Source organism: Podarcis melisellensis (genome assembly GCF_964234715.1).
Source record: "Podarcis melisellensis genome assembly, chromosome: 3".
In the NCBI taxonomy this organism is placed as follows: domain Eukaryota; kingdom Metazoa; phylum Chordata; class Lepidosauria; order Squamata; family Lacertidae; genus Podarcis; species Podarcis melisellensis.
In genome coordinates, this window is record NC_138530.1 from 118,878,339 (window position 1) to 118,899,332 (window position 20,994).

General features: G+C 42.6%; 1 protein-coding gene and 1 long non-coding RNA gene across 4 annotated transcripts in view; one reads left to right on the top strand and one right to left on the bottom strand.

The window, feature by feature from the left end:
• Positions 1–319: 319 nt before the first annotated feature.
• CLIC5 (chloride intracellular channel 5) overlaps positions 320–20,994 on the bottom strand; it is a 59,409-nt gene continuing 38,734 nt past the window's right edge. For all 3 annotated transcript variants that reach the window (XM_081906468.1, XM_081906469.1, XM_081906470.1), the window contains exons 5-6: positions 3,224–3,405; positions 320–674 (exon numbers count right to left, since the gene is read on the bottom strand). In XM_081906468.1, coding sequence (XP_081762594.1) covers positions 507–674; positions 3,224–3,405 — 350 coding nt within the window. In that variant the 3' untranslated portion in view covers positions 320–506. The remainder of the gene's footprint in view (positions 675–3,223; positions 3,406–20,994) is intronic.
• Positions 17,597–20,874, top strand: LOC309367381. Its single transcript, XR_014167111.1, has 3 exons — positions 17,597–17,770; positions 19,208–19,437; positions 20,434–20,874. It is a non-coding gene; the product is annotated as an uncharacterized lncRNA (long non-coding RNA).

Sequence of the window (20,994 nt, forward strand, 5' to 3'; positions counted from 1 at the left end):
TCTGCGGAGCAAATCTGGGTCCTGCGCCAGCATTCACTCAGGCTTCTCCACTAGCATGAGACTTCTCTCAGAACTGTCTCCTTGCTCTAGGAGGGCAGGACATGCTTCGAAAGATGCTTCCAATTCCCTGAAGTTATGCTCCCCGCACGACAATGTCCCCTTTCTTACTGTCAGTCCTATTTCCCCTCCAATGCTATTGACGGTGTATTTTTAAATAGAACACATCAAGGGTCCATGTTAAAAGGTAGAAATACACCAAACCCAAATATTTCTTTACATTCGTGTTCTACTTAACTTTGAAATTTCTAGCTATAGAATGTACTGTTAGCAGGAGGCTATTTAATCAAACATGGTGATTTCAAAACACTGGTCATAAATGATAAAATTTGTTCCAGCGAATTAGTACACATTTCAGAAGTAATGTTTCCTCTTCTGCATTGCCACCTTGCATTTTCTCGAGGGAACAGATAAGTTTATTTCCAGCCATCCAGTGAAATAGATTTTGATTAGAATTTGCTGAGCCGTTTGGCTACATCAGCATAAGCTATTTCAATTTCTTTGTCCGCAGCACAAGTGTTGATGAATTCATCCCGAGCATAAGCATTTTTCAGGTATCGCCAAAGTCCCGTCATTTCTGCTGGAAACTCATAGTTTCTATATTTCTTCGTTACAATCTAGAATGAAGACCCCCCAAAAACCTGCTTTTAATACATGAGTATTATTAATAAGTTTTGTAACATATGGACAAAACCGCCCCCCCCTGCTGTCCAAGATCTTGCAAGATAAAATACAAGATAAAATAGTCATGGGAGACTTTAGCCAATATCTGTTGGAACGCAAACTCTGCCAAGAATGAAAGGTCCAACAAATTCCTCCATTGTCTTGCTGACAATTTCATTTCCCAGAAGGTGGAAGAAGCATCAAGGGGATCATTTAGTTTGGACCTGGTCCTCACAAACAGAGAAGAACTAATTGGAGAAGTCCGCTCCCCTTCCCCGGGGGCCGGTCTTGCAGGAGGGCACCCGGGACCTCCCAGTGACCCAACGGGAGGGGGGAGGGATGCTGCCCGCATCACTGTGACAATTGTCACAACTTTGTGAGGCAAGCCTTTGTGATGGGAGGGGATGTTGTAAGCTCTGCCTACCCCTCCTCAATAAGGGTATCCTGTTAAAAGATCCAGGGGTGTTTGGATCCTGTCTGAAGCCTGGTCATGGGCTAGGGCCATGCCACGACCCATTGGGGACCCTGGGGATGCCCCGATTGGACGTATGTCTACCCTTAGTGTGACTCCTTGCAGATGGACAGGAGTCAGGATATAGCCTGGTCTTACCCAATGCCTAAGTCAAACTGCTCACATCTGTAACCAATAAAGTTGTGCCCTATTTTAGCCCATTAACCTAAATTATCCATGTCCATGTGTGTTTATTATATAAGGGAACTGTGGGACCCGGGGCCTCGCCATGCAAGTGGAAGTACTGGGAAACTTGGGAGGAAGTGATCATGTCCTCCTGGGTTTCATGATACAGAGGCAGGAGAAAAGAATTTAAGAAGGCCAATTTCAAAAAGCTGAAGGAGCTACTGGGTGAGATCCCATGGTCCGAAATACTCAGAGAGAAGGGAGTCCAAGATGGATGGGAGTTTCTTAAAGGAGAAATATTGAAGGCCTAAATGCAGATAATTCCAACAAGAAAGAAAAGTGGGAGGCATCTAAAGATACCAGTGTGGATGCATAAGGAGCTTATAGATGAGCTTAGATTTAAGAAGGGTGTATATATGAAATGGAAGAAAGGGGAAATCACAAAGGAGGAGTATACACAAGAAGCCAACAGTTGCAGGGGGGAGCTCAGGTGGTCCAAAGCTCAAAACAAGGTCCCACTTGCAAGAGAGATTTTTTTTAAAGCTTTCTTTGTCTATGCTCAAAGCAAGAGGAAGAACAAGCAAGTTCCATCATACGAGGAAGCTGGCAAAATATTGGTTGAATGAGGAAACTGTTAGGTGGATTTGGAATTGAGGGGATGCTCATCAAATTTGCAGACAAGACAAACCTAGGAGAAGCAACTAATGCCGCAGAAGACAGAATCAGGATTCAAAATGACCTTAATAGGTTGCAGAACCAGGCCCAAACTAAAAAACGGAATTTCAGTGGGGACAAATGTCAGGTTATGCACTTAGGTATGAAGAACTAGATGCACAAATATAAGGCTGAATGTGGCTCACAGCTGACTTACTAGCAGTACATTTGAAAAGGATCTAGGGGTCTTGGTGGACCACAAGCTTAACATGAGTCAACAGTGTGATGCAGCAAAAGGGGAAAAAGGTGGGGGGGAGCTAATGCTATTCTAGGCTGCATCTACAGAAGTCTAGTGTCCAGATCAAGGGAAGTCATAGTGCCACTTTATTCTGCTGCGGCCAGACCACACCACACCTGGAATGCTATGTCCAGTTCTCGGCACCACAATTTAAGAAGGATACTGACAAGCTGAAACAAGGGCGATCAAGATGGTCAAGGGTCTGGAAACCAAGATTTCTGAGGGAGCTGGGTATGTTTAGACCGCGTGCCATGTTGATTCAGTTAGAAGTGCCCTTTTGGTTTTTATGTTGCTGGCATCAAAATTTTGACCTGACCCCGAGTACCAGAAGTGTATTGGGTTTCTACTGATCCTGCTGATTGAAAAGATACTGCAGAGTAGTAAGACACTGGAAGATAAGTGAGGTCAGAGCACCAAGGAACTGCTGACCATCCTTTGCAAAGCTGATTGCTTGTTGATTATCAAGAGCGATCAGCTGATATTCCTTAATGGGCTCAATGGTGAAGATATTTTCTCAAGGGGAAATCTTCCTACAGGGTGCAGTCTGCCTGTGTAGGCAGAAGTCATGAAGGCTGCTTACTGAATTTGAGCAGCATCAGCTATGAACTTGGCATGTCTGGAGGTGGCGTGGAGGTCCCCACCTGTGAATCTTGGGCAGGGAACCTGGGGATCTCATGCAGGTTTAGCAGTTATGCTGCCAGCTTGAGCAATCTGCCGTGTTTGCAATGTGCTCTGCTGGGACTTTTGTAAATAAGACAAGTCACCAAAGGCTGCAGTGATCTCCCTCTCATCCAAAGGTTTATGTAGGGCTCCTTCTCCTAGGCTTCTCGCTGCTCAGGGAAATGCAAAGCATGTAAAACCATGAGAGGAATGGTGGCAAAGAGGTGCCTGTTCTGAAGACAAATTCTTTTCACCTTGACAACATGAAGTTTGGGCAGAAGGTTGCAGTCGGCAAGAGTCAGCTCATCCCCATCCAGGAACTTGCGTTTCGACACTTTCTCCACCTCTGTGCTACTTGCATCTATCTCTTCAGGTAAGGGATTTCTCAGATAGTCATCCAGTTTCTTCAAAGCCTTTGTTAAACCTCTCTCCAGGCCTGTGACAAGAAACAAATAAAGAGAAGAGTAAATAAAACAGATTTTCCAATAAGGTTCACAGCCATATACAGAAAACTTTGGACCTCGTCTGCTGGCAAAGCTTGTGATAGTTGTGTGTCTGGCCTATGTACTGTTGGGGTGATGAATCCTAGTCTTCACTAATAAAGACTGACTGTGGGACACACAAAAGAAAAGGAAAGTCCAAAATCCTATCTTCTACACACCACCCTGGAAACCTTAGAACATTTTTGGGATACTAGGGACTATTACATTGAGCTTCTGGTCTCATACAGAGCAATCACAAGCCGGCTGTTGGCTTGGCGCTTCATCATGGCACTGCTATTTTTGGACATTCCCCAAAATGCAGAATGAATCTCATCTCTCTGCTCCAGCCATTCTCTCTCCTTCTAAAACTTTGCAATGATAAAAATCTCTGTGCCACTTAAATAAAAAAGTATTGAAATCTTAGTTCAGTATCTTTGCCTTCACAACATTCAGACGATTCGAAGAGGGGTCTGTGATGCCAAACTGCCCGGCCTTGCATGACCAGGATCTTAGAATATATCAGACGAGTAATCTGACAACAAAATCAAATGCTATGAAAGAGTCATGGGGAGTCAACAACAGACAAACGGGGGCTAAGGTTCAATACTATGCACATTTACCTAGGAATAAATCCCATTAAACTCAATAGGACTTACTTCTGAGTAATTGCAATTAGGATTTTGCTGCACAGTAGATTTTGATGATGATGATGATTTATCAAATTTAAATCCCCCCCTCTCACAAACACATTTTAAAGGCTGCAGAATATTAATCAGCCAAAAACATGGTTGAGGAGGAACTTTTTTGCCTTGTGCCTAAATATGTAAAATGAAGGTGCCAGGTGAATCTCCCTAGGGAGAGCATTCCACAAATGGGGAACCACTACAGAAAAGGCCCCATTCTCCTGTTGCCACCTTCCGGACTTCACATGGAGGCGGCACACAAAGGAGGATGATTGTGGTTTATATGGAGAGAGGCAGTCCTTGAAGTATTGCAATTCTGAGCCATTTAAGGCTTTATAGGTCAAAACCAGCACTTTGAATTGGACCTAGGAACTACCGGTAATTGGCAGCCAGTGCAGTCAGGCCAGGATCGGTGTCATGTGTTCCTGGTGAGCAATCTGGATGCTGAATTCTGCACCAGCTGAAGTTTCCGAACTGTCTCCAGAGGCAGCGCTGTGTATCACGCATCGAGTTACAACTGAACCTTTAGTTGACTAACAGACAAAAGCTATGAACAAGCTTTACAAACACAGAGAATCTCTGTTGTTGTTGTTGTTGTTGTTGTTGTTGTTGTTGTTGTTTGGGGGGGATCCAAGCTATAAATGACAGAACTTACCTATACTAAAAAATAAAAAAACCAAGAGACTGTTATTTTTTACCTTATAAAAACTTCCCCAAAAGCCAGAGGGCCAGAGTGAGGCAGGTAGAGCTTTTGCTAAATTGTCCAGGGGGAGAGGGCTGAGCCCCCCTCAAATGATCAGGCAAACCCCACAAAGTCCTGCTGTTGTAAGTCAAAGCTAAAAATGTGAAGTTCATCTTTTAAAAAAATTCTTTATAAAATGCCACATAATTCTCTATTTCATGCTCTCATCAAAGCAAGCACACATTGAGCAAGATTCCAGGAGCATTCGAGAAATGATGATGCTGTGAACTATATTATTCACAAAATGATATATTTGTAAAAGCCGTTTTCATAATAATAAAAGTGGTTGGCACCACTTTCCACAGGTAATCTCCTTTCCACATAAACATAGATCATAGTAAAATTAAGCAAAATTACACAAACAGAAATATGTTATCTGTTATATGGCTGGAATTAATGTGATGAAACACACATTGAAGTTTTCAAAAACAATTATGGAATCTTATGAAACATCAAAATTTCAAAAGTGAACAAGCTGCAAAGTGAGATGGGCTGAATAATTCACAGAAAATGAACAAAGTGAGACAGCATCACAGATTACATCACTAGCCAAGGCTGATTGATAAATGAGAGTGAGGGAGGGATGGGCTGAATGCAACCTTAGCTGTATGGCAAGAGAAGGGGAGACAAAGTGGAGACTGAGAATGAAGATATCAGTGAACAGTGCCGTTCCCATACAGTGCAAATCCCTTTTGATTTAAACTTATAACTTCCCCCTCTTAAATACACATACGGAGTCTTTTGTATATTGAAGAACCGACAGTAATACTTAAGGTTAAAGCACCAGGATATGTTAATAAGATTATTTATACCAATAAATGTTTTATTGTCTCGCACAGGTAGATCTTATAGGCATATTACCTGCCTTAAATAAGCTGTCATTAGATCCAAGCTGCCTATCATCACAACTCTCTTCTCTTTTCCATTTCTAAAATTTGAGAATATGTTGTTTCTGCTAAATGGCTCTACTTTTCCTACTTCCAAAGTTGCCCCTTTGCATTGGTTCTGCTGAAATCACTTTAATGAAAATGCCCAGCAACCCGTTTCCTGCTACAACACATAATCTCTTACCATGTTCTTCTTTTAGATTTAAATTGTAAATATTTATCCTTCAGGGCTGAGAGAGATGACAGGGAAAACCAGGGGTGGGCAAGGGGCAGCATTTTGGGGAAATTGTGAATGAAACTCTGTATCCCAATGACTGGAAATGAATCATATATTGGTGGAATCAGGTTGAGGAATCAATCCATGTCACAACTGAATTCCATGGGATTCAATGACATCTCCTGGCCTTAACCTGTCAGGGAAGGTGCACAAGTACAAAGGGGGGGGGGGAATGACAAAAACTTATTTCTTCAGGTCTTCAAAGGCATTAGGGTGAACCGGCTGGTCCAGTGCCCTATGAAAGTTCTTCCCCGAGGAGGTGCCATTGGGCTGTCAGCTTTGTCTTCCTGGAGGTGGTGGGAAAGGGTCTTTTCCACGTCCCCCCCTCCTGGAACATCTCCCCCTCTGACTTGGGCAACTCTGCAAGGCTTGTGTTCAAGGCTGGCAAGGAGCCATGCACAAAAGCAGGCCTTTTAAGGAACTATAACACACACCAGAACAAGGGCCCATTTATCATTTTTTAAAGCAGTGATATAAAGTGATTGAAGTATTGCCATTTCTCAGACAAAAGTGTTACTATCTCTAATTTAATAAACCCTAAATTTAATTTTTGCACTTGATATTCTACTGCCCGATTAATCTCCTTCGGCTGCATTTTTCTATGCAAGCCACACTGAAATGACAATATTGGCAGGGTGCAGAGAACACTATTATTAGGGCAGCCCTGGAAATATGGAGAATTCCCTTTTCTTTTTCGAACCTATTAACACCGATTGAATAAAAGGTTTTCCTTGCACGGTAAGCAAAGAATAATATTGTTTTACTGTCCCATTCAAAATCAAGTTATTTACTTAATTTAACTCAATTGGATTTTTGAAATCCTGGCTCAACCATCTATTTTTCAGTGGTGGCCGTCTTCAGATAGGCTTGCCCATCTGCTTCCTATTCCCATTTGAGGAGGTGGTGGAGAGGAAATGGAGAGCATGGCTTATATTCTGTCTCTTAGAAGAAGCATGCCCAGCACCCTCTCGGATCTCCTGACGGTGCAAATTTCTCCACACAAGTCTGACTCCTTCGCCCTCACCTGTTCTCTGGCTCCACAATAGAGATGAACCCACCCAGCGCTCAAGGTTTCTAAAGCTATGGGGCACACCTGCTCAGGCGTTGCATATAAAATACAGAAGAAAAATACTGCCAGTGAGTAACTTTTTTCAAAATGTAAAGATTTCATAATTTTCACAATTTGGTGTGCGACTGAAGAGGCAGATAAAATTTGCTTTTGGAGATGAGTCTGGCCCCATGTCGCCAACTGGCCATTCCCATTTTAGAGAAAGAGCAGTGTTTTTATGACGGCAACACTATTCCGGGAACTAGACAGACACCAAGCCTCCAATTATATTAACTGTATCTTGCACAGCTATTCAGACATTTGCATAAGACAGACCCATATCCCCCCCCCCAAAAAAAAATCATGCAGGATAGAGCAGTGCATCCCTGCCACTGAACCTTGGGCCACTTTGGGGGGGGCCAGCAGCACCCAGAGCCCCACAGTCTGCCCAGGGACTCTCTCCCTTGCTTGCCTGCCCCCTAGTTTTGCCATAGCCTTTTTTGGGGGGGGGAGGGAAGGCTGGAGGACTTGTTAAAGGAAATTGGACATAAAAGGGGAACATTTATTAGAGAGAAAGCGAATATAAAAAGGAATGGGATAAGAAAGGGATGCTGTTATGGGAGGAAGAAAGGCATGTAAAAGGACCAGGGAGGAGGAATGAAACAAACTAGCAGTGTGGGAGCAGATCGGACATGTAGAGATGTCCGATCTGGCTATAGTGAGGCAGTACAACTTAACTGCATCTTATTTGGACTATAACACACTCTGTGTGAATGTCTGGAAAATGTCCAGAAATTTCAGAACGCTGCAACCATTCAACTACCTGGGACGGTCTTAGCCTGACTCCAGCATGGCAGGCTTCCTACCCATCTGTTTCTAGGTACAATTCAAATAACTAGGTATAACCTACGAAGCCCCAATGGCTTGAGAGCAGGTTCCCTGAAAGACCACATTCCGTCCTATGAGCCCATTTTGAGGATCTTCAGGGCTTCTTGGTGGTATGAGCTCCTTGCCAGGGAGGCCTCTCTTTTCAGCCTGAAGACCTTCTGGAAGCAGCCAAAGATGTTTTTGTTCCGACTGGCCTTGAGCCTGATCCATTCTTTTATTTTCTATCCCACCCTTTCCTCAGGGCAGCGTGCAAAACAGAGGCGCACCCGTACAATTCATTTTATCTTCACAATAACCTTGTGAGGTAGGAGAGGGTGAGAGAGAATAACTGGCCCAAAGCTACTCATTGCCTTGAGGGTCTGGACCTCCGTGTTAACCATTTGATGGACAGGGCTGGATGGAAACATCATGGACCAACAAGAATATCTTTCCAGGCAATGACCCAACAATTCTTGAGAACAGAAGCCACTTTTCAAACAAATGAGGGCGAGTTCTTCTGCCTCCGTTATGTAACTCCTTACTAGTTATGAGGGAAAGTAGTTCATGCAGCCACATATGGGAATGGCTGAAGCCTTCCTGGCAACGCTTCAGGGCTCTCTTTTTTCCTAAGGCAAGCAGGCTTCCTTTCAGGCTGCAATATGAAGCCACCCCAAAATGACCTCTGTAAACCTGCAAGCTGCTTAATTGTCACGCGGAGGCATGTTTAACAAACTATGACCTGTGTACAAAATGAATCGTGACTGCTGCTACCTTTGGCCACTGATTGATGCCTTTTCTTTTTACTGCTCTTTTCCACCCACACAAGATTTATCCCATAACACACACAAATGAATTGGATGAAATATGCAATGAGTGAAAAGGGGAAACTGTACATAAATATTCAGTCTCACACAAACAATCTGAGATTTATTTTTCCTTAAAACACACACACACCACCTTTCTTGATCACTTCCAGATTCATAGCATATTGCATGAGGTCTATTGCATTTTTCTGGTTTGTTCCCACTACTTTGGAACAGAAAATTAAGGTAAAATGCAACAAAATCAAACCATTCCGCTTCATTAGGCAGTCTGATTTAAAGACCACATCTTAGTTAAACTTCACATAATCTGGACAAGTAATACCCTAATGCAGATTTCAACCCCCTTAATTTTCTTTATAAATTCATCTTCAGCAAGTAAACTGCTCATCTAGATATTGTTTTTGCCATGGGGCAGGTTTTGTACCCTTGGCTAATCTTGCTTTGGATGACAACTTCAGGAGTCTCTGTGCTGAAGCCATGCAGATCTCGAGTGGAGACCATGAGAAGTCAGCTTGAGAACTAAGTTGGCACCGAAAAATGAAGAAATAAAAGGGGTGTCTGTAGGAAAAAATGAATATAAAGTCAACGCGTTTGCGGACGATCTGGTAATAACGGTAGAAGAACCAGCGGGAAGTGTTAAAAGAATTTTAGAAGGAATAGATCAATTTGGTCAAGTTGCAGGATTTTACTTAAATAAAAGAAAGACCAAAATTATTGCTAAAAATATGAATCAAGAACTAATAGAGGTAATACAACAACAGACAGGGATTGAAGTGGTGAATAAAGTGAAGTATTTAGGAATATGGTTAACTCCCAAGAATATTGATTTGTTTCAAAACAATTACTTACCTGTTTGGAATGGAATAAAAAGGGATCTGGAGGTGTGGGGAAGATTGAAATTATCTTTTTGGGGGAGAATATCTACGATTAAGATGAGTGTGCTGCCAAAGATGTTATTTTTATTTCAATTACTACCAATGATCAGGGGGGCATTAGTATTTAAAGAATGGCAAAAAACAATTTCAAGATATATCTGGCAGGGCAAGAAACCAAGGATTCAGTTTAAGTTACTAACTGATGCGAAAGAAAGAGGCGGCTTCACTCTGCCAGACTTGAAATTATATTATGAAGCATCATGCCTCTGTTGGTTAAAGGAATGGATTAAACTAGAGAATGGGGAGTTGTTGGACTTAGAAGGTTTTGATAATAGATTTGGTTGGCATGCATATTTATGGTATGAAAAGAAGAAAATTCATAAAGGGTTTGAAAACCACATCTCCCGAAGATCGCTGATAGAGGTATGGGAGAGGTATACAAATTTGCTTGAACCAAGACTCCCCTACTGGATTTCACCACTAGAAGTGATGAGTGTGAAAAAGATTAATATGAGGGGGGTGGGGTGGATAACATATGGAGAATTGATAGTAAGAGAGGGGGGAAATGGAAAATGAAATCTTATGAAGATGTGAAAGAATTTGTTTATGATTGGTTGCATTATTATCAGGTCAATGAAATGTTCAAAAAAGATTGTAAAGAGCGTGGATATGAAGAAAAAGAATCAAAATATCAAACAGAGGTATTGAATAATGAGTATAAAAAATTGTCAAAAATGTATAAAATGTTGCTGGAATGGCATACAAAAGATGAAGAGGTCAAATTGGTAATGATACATTGGGCCAGAGATTTCGGGTATAATATACAATATGATGATTGGATGAAATTATGGAATGAGAGGTTAACATTTACAGCCTGTACTGCGTTGAAGGAAAATATAATGAAAATGGTATACAGATGGTATATAACGCCAGTAAAACTGGCTAAAATGTATAAAACATGCAATAAGTGTTGGAAATGTAAAGAAAAAGAAGGAACTTTCTATCATATGTGGTGGGAGTGTAAAAGGGTGAAAGGCTTCTGGGAAATGATATATGTTAAGAAACCGGAGGCCTTCTTACTAGGATTGGTAGGTAATGAAATTAATAAGAAAGATTGTACACTTTTCCAATACGGAGTAACAGCAGCAAGAATACTTCTGGCGCAAAGATGGAAGCAGAAAGAAATTCCAACGGTGAAAGAATGGAGAACGAAATTGACTGAATACGCAGAATTGGACAAACTAACAGGGAAGATTCGATACCAGAGAGACCAAAAGTTCATCGAGGACTGGGGGAGATTTACAGAATATCTGAAAAGCATATGTGATGTACAGATAACGCTTGTTGGTTTTCAAGAGACTCTGTGAAAAATTAAGAAATATTGTAAAAAAGAGAGTAAGAAGGGAGAGGTGATTTTTAAAGGCAATAATAAGTTTAGAAATGCGTTAACAATATAAATTTAAACGAAAGATTGGCAGAGAAACTGAGGGAAGTCAAAAATTGATGAATGTGTGATAAAATGTGAATTGATTGTATTAAAATGTTTTGAAAATGAATATATATGTATATATATATATATATATATTTAAAAAAGAGAGAACTAAGTTGGCACTAGCACCCAGCAGAAAGCGCTTCCGTTACGGAGCACATGTGCACAGACACACCTTGATTTACTTGGGGGTTCCTTCCCCTCTTTCCACTCCTCAACGGAGTAATCCATACATATAAATATAACTGAGATCTAAGACCCACCTAGTCCAGCACTCACCTCAGAATGGCAACCAGGAAAAGTATACCTGGAGAGAGGCTCCTTGTGATCACTTGCAATGGTTATTTTAATTGTTATTGCTGTTGTAAGTTTTTAACCTTTCTTTTTTTACTTTGTAAGTCACACTGAGCCTTTTGAGTATAAGGCAACATATAAATAATGTTGTAATAATAAAATATAACAATTGCTCCTTACAAACTGCTCTGAAATTTATTTTCCTCTTTGCATGCAGGTAGAATTGAATCAAATAATTATAATTTTTAAACATTAAATCATCTGATATTTTTCTAGAAAAAGAGGTGCCAAAACTCACCATGAACCCTTGTTCTCTTATAATGACAATGGCACCCAACTGAGAGAGGCCAGAACTGAGTTCCAGCTTGGGGGGGGGGAGCCCTTATTAAATCAGACATGATCAAAATGAATGTATTGCCTAGAATGTTATTCTTGTTCCAAACATTGCAAATCGTTGATAAGATGGAGTGTTTCAAGGGATGGCAGTGAGATATTTCTAAATTTATCTGGCAGGGCAAAAAACCCAGAATAAAATTTAAGATTTTAACTGATGCAAAGGAAAGGGGGGATTTGCCCTGCCAGACTTGAATCTTTACTATGAATCAGCAGCTTTTTGCTGGTTGAAAGATTGGCTGCTTCTTGAGAACACTGACACTTTAGACTTGGAAGGTTTTAACAATTTCTTTGGGTGGCATGCATATTTGTGGTATGACAAGGTTAAGGTTCATAAAGGCTTTAAAAACCACATTGTCAGGAAAGCATTGTATAATGTTTGGACTAGATATAAAGATCTACTGGAGAATAAAACTCCAAGGTGGCTCTCACCATTGGAGGCAAAAGCAGTGAAAAAGATTAATATGGAATCTATTTGGCCGAAATATTGGGAAATTTTAGAACAGGAGGGAAATAAACTGAAATTGCAGAGTTTTGAAAAATTAAAAGACAAAGTGCGAGACTGGCTTCATTATTATCAAATATTGGAAGTGTATAAGATGGACAGGAAAATTGGCTTCCAGGTGGAGAAATCCAAATTGGAAACAGAGTTGTTAGAATCCAAAACTAAGAATTTGTCAAAAATGTATAACTTGTTGCTGAAATGGAACACGCAGGATGAAACGGTTAAATCAGCTATGATTAAGTGGGCGCAAGATATTGGACATAACATTATGTTTGCTGACTGGGAAAGGTTGTGGACCACCGGTATGAAATTCACGACGTGTAACGCCTTGAGAGAAAATATTATGAAAATGATTTATAGGTGGTACATGACTCCAGTTAAGCTTGCAAAAATTTACCACTTAACAGATAATAAATGTTGGAAGTGTAAAGAAAATGAAGGTACATTCTTTCACCTCTGGTGGACGTGCCCAAGGATTAAGGCTTTCTGGGAAATGATATATAATGAAATGAAAAAGGTATTTAAATATACCTTCTTGAAGAAACCGGAGGCCTTTCTCCTGGGTATGGTTAGCCATGTGGTGTTAAAGAAGGATAGAACTTTGTTTATGTATGCCACAACAGCAGCAAGGATCCTTATCGCAAAGTATTGGAAGACACCAGATCTACCCACCTTGGAAGAATGGCAGATGAAAATGACAGACTACATGGGACTGGCAGAGATGACGGGCAGAATCCGAGACCAGGAGAAAGAGACAGTGGAAGAAGATTGGAAGAAATTTAAAGATTATCTTAATAAACACTACAAAATTAATGAAGGCTAGAATGACATGGTTTTAAAAATGATGTGGTATCCAGAGAGATTGATTAGGAAAAGGAATGGAATTATTAAAAAAAATTGGGAAATAAGAGAATGAATTTGCTGATTGGATAATGAAATTAGAATACAGAACGGGGAGGTATGAGGAAGTCGGGGAAAATAGGCTGAGAAAAGATTTGAAATTATACCTGTTGTTTTATGTTTGTGTATGTTTTTATTGTTGTTGTTTGTATTTATGTGTTGTTATTGAAAACTTTAATAAATATCATTTAAAAAAAAATTAAATCAGACATGAAAAGATACTTCCATCAAAGTTATTTATCAAATTCTTAAACGTTTCCATGTAGGTAATATAATTGTGGGTGAAATTACTGAGATCCTAAAATGTGCAGGGTGAAGCAATATCTGGGATACAATTTATAGACTTTTAGGACCAAATGGATGTAGCCTACCTTGATTTCAGCAAGGCATTTGACAAGGTGCCCCATGATATTCTTGTAAAGAAGCTGGTAAAATGCGGACTTGACTATGCTACCACTCAGTGGATTTGTAACTGGCTGACTGACCGAACCCAAAGGGTGCTCATCAATGGTTCCTCTTCATCCTGGAGAAGAGTGACTAGTGGGGTGCCACAGGGTTTTGTCTTGGGCCCGGTCTTATTCAACATCTTTATCAACGACTTGGATGATGGACTCAAGGGCATCCTGATCAAATTTGCAGATGACACCAAACTGGGAGGGGTGGCTAACACCCCAGAGGACAGGATCACACTTCAAAACGACCTTGACAGATTAGAGAACTGGGCCAAAACAAACAAGATGAATTTTAACAGGGAGAAATGTAAAGTATTGCACTTGGGCAAAAAAATGAGAGGCACAAATACAAGATGGGTGACACCTGGCTTGAGAGCAGTACATGTGAAAAGGATCTAGGAGTCTTGGTTGACCACAAACTTGACATGAGCCAACCATGTGACGCAGCAGCTAAAAAAGCCAATGCAATTCTGGGCTGCATCAATAGGAGTATAGCATCTAGATCAAGGGAAGTAATAGTGCCACTGTATTCTGCTCTGGTCAGACCTCACCTGGAGTACTGTGTCCAGTTCTGGGAACCACAGTTCAAGAAGGACACTGACAAACTGGAACGTGTCCAGAGGAGGGCAACCAAAATGGTCAAAGGCCTGGAAACGATGCCTTATGAGGAACGGCTAAGGGAGCTGGGCATGTTTAGCCTGGAGAAGAGGAGGTTAAGGGGTGATATGATAGCCATGTTCAAATATATAAAAGGATGTCACATAGAGGAGGGAGAAAGGTTGTTTTCTGCTGCTCCAGAGAGGCGGACACGGAGCAATGGATCCAAACTACAAGAAAGAAGATTCCACCTAAACATTAGGAAGAACTTCCTGACAGTAAGAGCTGTTTGACAGTGGAATTTGCTGCCAAGGAGTGTGGTGAAGTCTCCTTCTTTGGAGGTCTTTAAGCAGAGGCTTGACAACCATATGTCAGGAGTGCTCTGACGGTGTTTCCTGCTTGGCAGGGGGTTGGACTCGATGGCCCTTGTGGTCTCTTCCAACTCTGATTCTATGATTCTATGATGTAATGGTCCCATTTCTTTAACCTTAGTTTGGCTGACCCACATATAAAACAGGTGAAGGTACATTATTATAAAAGGTAAAGGTACCCCTGCCTGTACGGGCCAGTCTTGACAGACTCTAGGGTTGTGTGCTCATCTCACTCTATAGGCCGGGAGCCAGCGCTGTCCGAAGGCACTTCCGGATCACGTGGCCAGCATGACAAGCTGAATCTGGCGAGCCAGCGCAGCACACGAAACGCCGTTTACCTTCCCGCTGGTAAGCAGTCCCTATTTATCTACTTGCACCCAGAGGTGCTTTCGAACTGCTAGGTTGGCAGGCGCTGGGACCGAACGACGGGAGCGCACCCCGCCGTGGGGATTCGAACCGCCGACCATGCGATCAGCAAGTCCTAGGCTCTGTGGTTTAACCCACAGCGCCACCCGATAGCTAAAACACATGCAGGTGGGGGAAGATGAACCCTCCCACTACTATTTACCTGTCTGAAGCAGACACCCCCAGCTGCCCTACCGCCATCCATTCCCCTAGTCTAGCTTACTTCCTCTACTGGCTTATCTGCAGCCAGTACTCTGAGGAACAAATAGAAAAGCAATGACAAACCTAGACAGCATCTTAAAAAGCAGAGACATCACCTTGCCAACAAAGGTCCGTATAGTTAAAGCTATGGTTTTCCCAGTAGTGATGTATGGAAGTGAGAGCTGGACCATAAAGAAGGCTGATCACTGAAGGATAGATGTTTTTGAATTCTGGTGCTGGAGGAGACTCTTGAGAGTCCCATGAACTGCAAGAAGACCAAACCTCTCCATTCTGAAGGAAATCAGCCCTGAGTGCTCACTGGAAGGACAGATCCTGAAGCTGAGGCTCCAAGACTTTGGCCACCTCATGAGAAGAGAAGACTCCCTGGAAAAGACCCTGATGTTGGGAAAGAGGAGAAGGGGACGACAGAGGACGAGATGGTGGGACAGTGCTCTCAAAGCTACCAGCATGAGTTTGACCAAACTGCGGGAAGCAGTGGAAGACAGGAGTGCCTGGCGTGCTCTGGTCCAGGGGGTCACGAAGAGTCAGACACAACTAAATGACTAAACAACAAAACCATGAGTAGAAAAGGACTTTATACCCCACATTCAAGCACAGCCCCCTCATGGAGGCCCCACTTCAAACAAGCAGTGCCTTCCTGTGCTTGTACCATGTTCGTGTGAGGACTGCCACTAAGTATAAACTGGGCCAGAAACGGAGGGGAACAAGTGAGTAAAGCATCTCGTGCAAATCTTTGAATTTCTCTAGCAGCCACATGCTCAGGCCCAGCAAGCGCTGCTGCTTCTTTTCTGGAAAGAAACTGTGCTTAGTAGATAAGGCCCTTTATCTGCCTCCTTTAAAAATGTCTTTACACCACATGCCGAGTGCTAATGCTGCAAGAGAAAAATCAAGACCTAAATGTAAAGCCACATTTTATAAATGAAAGATGATCATTACAGCATTCCAAATTAAGCTGCTGTGTGTTTACACAGACTGTGCAGTGCAATTTAAATGATCAAAGAGCAGCGGGAGATACCTCGAAAACCAGGCATCCCAAAGTAATTTCGGATTTTTACTAAACGTGTTAGGCCATGGCCACAGGAAAATGGAATATCTTCTAGTGTGCTTGGCCTGTACTACAGTGCCCCCTGGAGTTCTAGAGAACAATTAACAATTTGCAAAAAGAAGGTCCCATTGGTTTCATCTTCTTATATTCTATTTTATGCTTCTGTACAAACTGATAAAGAATCCATTTCTGATAAAGGAAACTCCATATTTTAGCGGATGGCTTTGCTGTTGCTGCATTCCCCATGCCAGAAAACTACCACATTTGACACATGGGGAGCATCCTGTCACTGGGTTCATGTCACACGCTAGCTTACGATTTTTGATGACACATTACTAGACACAAGACACATTTTGTGTACACACTGAAGAAGAATGCAACTGCAAAAAGAACAAAAGTCAAATGTAAGTGCAAGGTCTTACAGAGACTCAGCAGTTACCGGAATGTATTTCTTAATATTCCTCATGACAATACAAGATTCTCTTCTTTCATATCACTTACTTTTAAACCACCACTGATATCTCTATAAATTGCTTTTGATTTGAAAAAAGTACATGAGCGAGACCCAAAACCAAAACGCTCCCTTGCCCCCCTGGAGAGTCACGACCAGTTGGCCTTGACCATGCTGTGCTGGAGGGGGCATACATTCCATTCATCTACACACACATACAGTCAGGGCTTGACCCCCACTTCGCTTTCTAGGTACAGGTCCAAGTGGTTTCCCTCTTGCCTGGCTCTTTTCTCAGGGAAAACCAGCTCTTCAACTCTTAATTGGAGCAAAGGGTAGTCCACAGAAAAACCGAATTGCTGTTTGCTCCGACTGAGCACCAAAGAACGGTTTTCTTCCAGTGGGAGAGCAGAGGGATGAGAGAAAATATGGATCAGCTCTCAGACCACAAACCAAAAGACAGGCACAAAAAGTATGGGATGGGCAGGCAGCACCATTGTACTTTAAAAGCTTAAATATATATATCACAGTACATTTCTGGAAACTAGGCCTGCTATGTTTTCTTGCCTTTTTCTCTATGTCTTTTAACAGAAGCCTGAAACACAAATTAAGCAGATCTGCCATGGAGACAAGGTCAACACACCTACCATCCGTGGCACACCCAAAAAACCATTTGGCTGCTTTGAGCATTTGGCAGGAATGGTGAAGAAGTCCCAATGGCCTGCATACCTTTTCCAATCTCCTTCCTTCCCAGGCAACAAAACCTTCTTCCTGTGCAGGCGTGTAGCCAGCAACAGGGAGGGCTAGAAAGACACCCAAGAGGTCCTGTGGGACCTGCCCTTAGAAATGACATTCCTGAGCCCCATCAATACGGGTTACGGCCATCTTGGGATTGTGGCATGTCCAGTTTTTCCTGCCTCCCAATTCAGTTCTGTCCACTAGGAAGAAATGGCTTCACCTAAATACAGGCCCTGACTGACAAGCCAGTTGAAATGGTAAGGAAAGGGTGACTGAGGAAGCCAGATCCAGACTCAAAGCAGTCCAGACCCAAATCAAAATGGGGTGAAGATTTGTGAATGGCATCAATGGGGGGCGGGCGTGGGGAGCTCTGATTCTAAACTTTCTGCATTCAAAGTTTGCCCCATCATGACAGGCCGGTTTCCTCTGTTAATTTCTCCACATCGGCCTGTTTTCAAAATCCTAGAGGCAGGGCTAAGCTGACAACCCAACTGGAAACACTTGTTACCTTGGGTTACACACGCTTCAGGTTACAGACTCCGCTAACCCAGAATTAGAACTTTGCTTCAGGATGAGAACAGAAAATGCGTGGTGGCAGTGGGAGGCCCCATTAGCTTAAGTGGTGCTTCAGGTTAAGAACAGTTTCAGGTTAAGTACGGACCTCTGGAACAAATTAAGTTCTTAACCCGAGGTACCACTGTACTTTTCTTGTCATTAGTTTTGCTTCATATCTTGTTTTCAGCCATATAGCGGGAGGGGGGGGAGGGAGTACCGATCCTTTACGTCTTTCAAAGCAAGGTGAAAGATCCAGCCATGGAAGGGTAGCAGCTGAGATGGAGATGCAGCTCTGTGGTTTCTCTTTGGGCCCATCCTGCCTGTCCTCTCTCCTCTATTCCCTTCACCTTGGATTTGGCAGGATCAGTGCTGGCCAAGTCCTTATTTGACTGGCAGCCTCCAGGCACAGCATTAATTACCATGCTTGACAGACAGTGACAACTTCTGCCTCTGAATAAATCCTCAGTTTCCCACAGACTCCTCAGAAACATGAAACAACAAAATCCCTGAAAAATATTTGAGAAAAATTTGTTTGTATTTCAATTACCCACTTTTGAAAAGTGAATAGAATTCCTTTTTGCAAAGCCTGAAATCAAATCCCTTGTAACTTTAAACCTTTTCCTTAAATAATAAACGACCAGGTTCTGACCATCTTCAAGTGCACATCTGCTTCCTAGCAAGGTTCCCATGTCTGAACTCTGTCCTGTGCTGCACAGTTCTTCCCATCACTGTACTTGAGAGAATTCTCCATGCCATGCACTGTAACTCTTCAATGCAAAGGTTTCCTCTTCAGGTCTAGCTAGACCCGTTAGCTCTACCTTCCAAGTAATACAAATTCTTTCAGAAATTGGTGGTTGCTTGATAAAGGAAAGAGCACCCTTAAAACGCACATGACAAGCACTGTCAATCACCACTTGCCTTCCTGCAAATGTGCCAACGTCAGTACTGCTAAGCTAGAGTCAAACTGATGTAGGTATTCCTGGAAATTGTATCCAACTTCTGGCAGCATACTCTTTGCTATATATAGCCAATAGGCATTTCCCGCCTCTCTTACCTGACCACATGATGCAGCAACGGGGAGGGAGGGGGGAGGGGTTAATCATATGTAAATTAATGATATAATGTTCTTTTATTTTTAGGGCCTTGATCTGAATCCAGGCCAGACCAGTGGATTCCTCTGGGCAGACGGCTCGAAATTCCACAGAATGAAACCGATGCTGGTGGTCTGACAGCTCAGCAAAGAGCAGAACATTGGAACACCTTAATGAAGGTGGCCACCAACACGGGGCACCATTAAATATTCAATTCAGTACAAATTTAAAAAAAACAACCCTCATATGAAATCAAAGGGCTCATTCTCTCAGTCAAGGTGAGTACAATTTTAGGAAAGATTAGTCAGCTGCAAACAGCTAGTGGCTCTCTACACCAGTGTTTCCCAACCTTGTGTCTCCAGCTGTTTTTGGACTACAACTCCCATCATCCCTAGCTGGCAAGACCAGTGGTGAGGGATGATGGGAACTGTAGTCCAAAAACAGCTGGAGACCCAAGGTTGGGAAACACTGCTCTACACCATCTCCTTCAGCAGCAAATAAACAGCCGGGGGTGTGGGGGGGGGAGCACCTGAGTACTCAGCTGATCATTGGCACATAAATGCCTGCTTTTACCTGCACCTCCTGTGCAATTGTCAGAAATCAGTTGGATTCTTTGCGTTTGCCAATTTGGACTAGGGGGGTCAGGTATACTGAGGATATCAAATGGCACTAATTTCTGATTAACAAGCTGCTTTTCTGAGGAAGAAGCAGACGTTAGATGGGGCAAGGCCCTAATCCAGGGGGCAGCAAACTTTGTTAGCAGGGGGCCTCAGACTGTCCCTCAGACCTTGTGGGGGGGGCAGTCAATTTTTTTTGGGGGGGGGATGAACGAATTCCTATGCCCCACAAATAACCCAGAGATGCATTTCAAATAAAAGGGCACATTCTACTCAAGTAAAAACATGCTGATTCTTCGACCGTTCACGGGCCAAATTGAGAAGGCGATTGGGCCAGATCCGGCCCCTGGGCCTTAGTTTGCCTACCCATGGTCTAATCTTTCTCCCCATCATGGAGCTACCCCTCCCTCCATGCTCCTCTTTCTTTGTGGGCTGGCAAGTGATGGGCCAGGACATCACACCCTCAGAGAACTAGATTGGTCTCGGCCCATGCCATGTAATAAAGAGTCGACCTTCAGTACCCCAGAACCTGCAGAGAAGTCTGCATAACTCCTGTGAAATGGACACAACCTCATTACATGTATTAGCAGTTCAATGCCATATTTATTGCCCATGGCTTCTTGTAAGGCATCCCAAGTCTTTTATTTCATTTTGCAGGGGTCGCTGAGAAACCTGCTGGCAATCTCCTTCCTTCTTTCCAGAGCTACAGTTCCCATGGTTCCCAGGGGAGAGGAAATACCCGTTAAGTCAATTTTAGTCTGTGTGTAGATATGCCTCCATCAGATAGGAATTCAAAGAGCTGATTCTAGGAAACGGATGTCAAGATCCTTCTCATTTGTATCTTCTCTGTGTTCTTTGTTCTTGTATCAGATGTGAGGAAATTAAATTCTAGCTATGTCAACCACAGTACTAGGACTTTGCAGGAAAAAGTCGAAGCGTAGAGTCACGCTACGTGCTGAGATGGGACGTGGCGAAGATCACGCCTCGAGGAAAGCCTGTTATTAAAATGATTTGGCTGATGTTGGGGGTAGAAGGAATCAAGTTGGCTGTAATTGAACTGGCATGAAATAATAAATATGCACACTTTCTTCAAACACAGCTTGCCACATCCTGAGAATCTGGAATCAATTCCTTCTCTTTCAAGATGCTTAAAAGTTGTGGAACTTTGATATGGAAGAAATGTGTTTGCTTCTGGGCTTACAGCCCCAACCAGCCTGC